Raw genomic sequence first — 4,072 nt, 5'->3', positions numbered from 1 at the left:
TACAGCTAAGCTTGGCCTTTACCAAGAAGACTTTAGTCAGGAACAATGAAAGTGACATGAGTGCAAACAATAGTAGCAGCAGTAGAATCAGAGGCTGGTAAAAAATACATTTCACTGCATATTGTACCATATATAAATGTGTATGTGACAAACAAAGCTTATCCTATGTTATCACTGATTATGTTTCTTCAAGGAGCTGGATATGAACAAAGACAAACCGCAGTCACCAGGGACACAACATCTACTCACAGCGGAGATTGCACTTCTCAGTCAGGGAGATACGCAGGTAGCTGTGCCTGCGGCCAAAGTTGTCAGTCAAGAACGCTGAAAAGGGTAGTATGCTGTCGTCTCTTAGTCTCAGCTGGGGATGAAGGAAAAAAAAGATAAAAAACACCATGTTACTGATCTGACGCACAGAAATAGAGGACAATGAGGAGCACCGTTATGTCTCATTTTGCATCCTACGCTATTCTTTCTGTTAAAAATACACATTTATCAGCACATCCTCAGTCATGTCTTGTCAAGGATGTGAGGCTGAATCTGTGATTCTGAAGCAGAAAGCAATTAAACCACATGTAGGTTTTGTACGGTAAGAAAGACTACAGCCATACTCTGTGTAAAGCAAACACCATTGTGATAATTCTGAAGCGATCATATTTAATTCAGAGTATCAACACATCAGAAGGATTCTCTAAAACAGTCCTGCTGTGGGAGCTGCACGTGGCTTTAAAAAAGCCTCCTGACCTTTGACTGTCAGCAGTGTGCCGCTGTTACGTCAGAAGCTATCAGCACAAAAGTAAGCATGTGACCTGGCACTAAGGTAAACGCACTTAATTAATTGCAGAATACAGCTATTCATCTCTGTTTACTTTAGTGTGACAATGCAGTAATAGGACAATAGCTTAAGACCACTGGCTCGCTCAATAGAGCTGCAACCAATGATTATATTTATTTTTGATTACTCTGCCTATCACTTTCTTAATTAATTAGCTGTTTTAGTCTATAAAATGTCAGAAAATGGTGAAACATGTGAATCAGTCTTTCCCAAAGTCCAAGATGACAAATGTCGTGTTTTGTCCACAACTCAAAGATATTAGGTTTATTGTCACACCAGAAAATACTTGCACTATTGTTTTTATGTGTATTTTTATACATATGCTTGCACAGTTTTTTATATGTACATTTTTCTGTCTAGTATGTGTGTACTGCTGCTGACAACACTGTGAATTTCTCCACTGTGAGATAAATAAAGGCTTATCCTAAAATATTCAACTGTAGATATTTAACTTGAACAATTGCTCAAGCTGCTAAAGTGATTATCAAAATAGCTGGCGAATAGTTGATCACTGATCAACTAATTCCCAAAGCCACATAATTGCTTCAACAGTAGTCACTTTGTCTTAGAGTGAAATGCTTAAATGGTTTTGTAAAAATCTTTTTCTTCTTGCAGTCACTGGGAAGACAAAGCAACTAGCTGAACAATGGCTGTGTCACTGCCATGTCCATGTTATCTGTATTAGCCTCCAGATAAGATAACATTATGTTGGGTGGATGTGTTTTGCAGTGTGGAGCTGCAGCAGGTCTGCCGCAGTGACAGAGGACAGGTGAGCTGCTCACAGGCTCAGTGCAGGATCTAGTTCTCCTCAGGTAAACTTTGGTACCTCTGTAAGGACTTGACCGTGAAGACAACTAACCCCTACAAGGCCTCTGTACTTTGCAGCCCCTCTCTGCTGACCTGTTAGCTAGTCTGGCCTCTCGTGGGCCCTGACATGGACTCTGTTACAAACTAACACAACTTGACACCTTACAAACCTTCAGTCATTAACAAACGTTAGCTGGTTGTAGCCTGTGGTTGCACAATGACGGTGCAGCTCCAGGTTTAACTAGTCAGCAGTGTGTTGAGTCGGTATTACCTTTCTTGACCCGGTACTCTGAGGTGCGGTGAAGTTGGGGGCAGTTAACGCCGGGTCTCCGAGTTCAAGTTCATTTTCTTTGTGCGTAGCACCGGGATACATCCGCTGGCTGCTCATGAAGAGTTTCCTGACATTTCTTAAACCGCCGGCTCTGTCCAACCAGCGGCAGCACATGCTAACGGGAGAGGCCATGGTGTTCATGTGTGACAGCTCCACGGTCCTCCGGAGCTGTTCACGGAGTTCCTGTGACGGCTGTTCTGCGGTAAAACATGTCAGTTCAGCCGGACGCTGGAAGGCATCGGGGCGGGGACACGTCCACCAATGACAGCAGACGTAGGGCGTGGTGCACTCTGGGTAGTGTAGTGTAGAGGACCGAGAAAACAAGAGCAGTCTTTCTTTACAGAAACCACCCATAAAACTGTTACTGTGGGATTTTATTTTGCTACAGATTTACTTATATTTTAGGGACAGACCAATTATCAGCCAGGTCGATTATCGTGGCTGATTATTGGTATGGGTATGTTTAAAGACATGATTATTAAATGTGCTACTTCAGGTCTAATGCAGCCACCTCTCTCTGTCTGTAATCACTCTGATCTCAGAAATGTTTCTCAAGCAGACACTGCAAAAACTGAACAAGAAACACAAGCTGTTGCCACAAACCAGGAAACTAACTATTTTCACAGTGGCTAAGGCTACGCTAACAGCTAGCGGCTAAGTTAGAAGGCAGTCACAAGTTATCCTGAAACAGAGTCTCAAAAACAATTATTATAGTTACCCATCAATGGGCAACTGTAGAGCAATCGTGTTTGTGTGTGTGTGTGCATGTTTTTTGTTTTTTTAACAATCTAGCTCTTCTCAGGAGAAGAGTTTCAATCTGAAACTTCGTATATGACCTCGGTATGGTCCCTTCTAGGAGTGATTACATTTTGTAGTCAATACAGCAACAAAGGTCAAAGGTCGCATTTCCCAAAAAAGCTCTGTATGACTGAAAAGGCACAAAAAGACATAAGTTTAGTATACTAACTTAAGAAGACATTTGAGGCCTATAAACAGGTGATGTGACCTTGAGACAAAGGTCAAGGTCACACGGATCTCCTAAATCATCACAAATTTTAAATCCATTATAACTTGGAAAAGGTGTAAGGTAAACTCTTAGTTTCTTACTACAATCAGATAGGAACCCATACTGGTGATGCAACATTTGACCTTGGACGAAAGCTCAAAGTCAAACTTAAGGTCATAAATCTTAGATGCTTAGCTGTCGGCGTAAACTACAGAAAAGTGCTTCCACTCAATGCAAAATATCTGTTTTACATGATGGACTAAGCTCTTGTTACATTATGTATCATTTGTAGGCAAAATCAAGGCAAGTTCATCCTTAAGTAGGTGCACAGGACAACACAGAATCAGGTTAACATTCATACATTGGGCAACTATGTCCCTCTACTGAGGATCTCTGGTTAATAATGCTTTCTTTCAAATTTAAACACCCCTATCTCGAGTTTACATATTAATTTATACTCATCCTCATCAATGAAGAAACCTAACTATAAATGACAGGTTCTCCGCTACCACATGCTGTTAAAACATTTCATTTAATGTATATAGGCTCCAAATATTGGCTACCGGCCTTTCTTTATTACCACTGATTGACACCCTAAAAACCCATACTGGTCGATCCCTAGAATATTTCATGATAAATTTTCTTTTTATTCAGTCACACAAGGTTCATCTGAGCCCCTTGGTGACCCTCGTAGCTGCCTTGTGTGTCTGTTCAGCGATCCAACCTTGCACATCCAACCTTGCACAACATTGGAATTTCTTGTGTTGTAGATGCACACATGCAGCTGTGTGTACAAGGACAAAGGTTTGGTGAAGTTAAGACTGAAAAAATTTCAGGACGACCTTGTCTGTGGAATTGAATCCACTCTTCTATTCTACTTCATTTAATGTTAATATATAATTTGTAGTTAACTGGATTTAAAAGGCCAATTTTGTATTTTCAGACCGCGTTAGACTTTTTATAACTTGAGGCACTCTGATTTAAAAAGATGAGACGACAGTAAGTACTGAGAGTTCATTCAAAGTTCATGTGAAATAAAGTTAAGAAAGAAAGCCAAGTACACTGTAAAATGTGAGAAGTTGATCTTACTTCA

The 4,072-nt window shown here is 40.7% G+C and overlaps 1 protein-coding gene across 2 annotated transcripts in view; it reads right to left on the bottom strand.

Moving 5' to 3' along the window:
• Positions 1-2,166, bottom strand: part of mocs1 (molybdenum cofactor synthesis 1) — a 12,211-nt gene extending 10,045 nt beyond the window's left edge. For both annotated transcript variants that reach the window (XM_008306943.1, XM_008306944.1), the window contains exons 1-2: positions 1,914-2,166; positions 250-361 (exon numbers count right to left, since the gene is read on the bottom strand). In XM_008306943.1, coding sequence (XP_008305165.1) covers positions 250-361; positions 1,914-2,114 — 313 coding nt within the window. In that variant the 5' untranslated portion in view covers positions 2,115-2,166. The remainder of the gene's footprint in view (positions 1-249; positions 362-1,913) is intronic.
• Positions 2,167-4,072: the final 1,906 nt, after the last annotated feature.

This window comes from Stegastes partitus, unplaced genomic scaffold, assembly GCF_000690725.1.
Source record: "Stegastes partitus isolate 25-593 unplaced genomic scaffold, Stegastes_partitus-1.0.2 Scaffold50, whole genome shotgun sequence".
NCBI classification, from domain to species: domain Eukaryota; kingdom Metazoa; phylum Chordata; class Actinopteri; family Pomacentridae; genus Stegastes; species Stegastes partitus.
The sequence above is the reverse complement of the archived record's forward strand: the minus strand, read 5'-3'. Positions and strand labels throughout refer to the sequence as shown.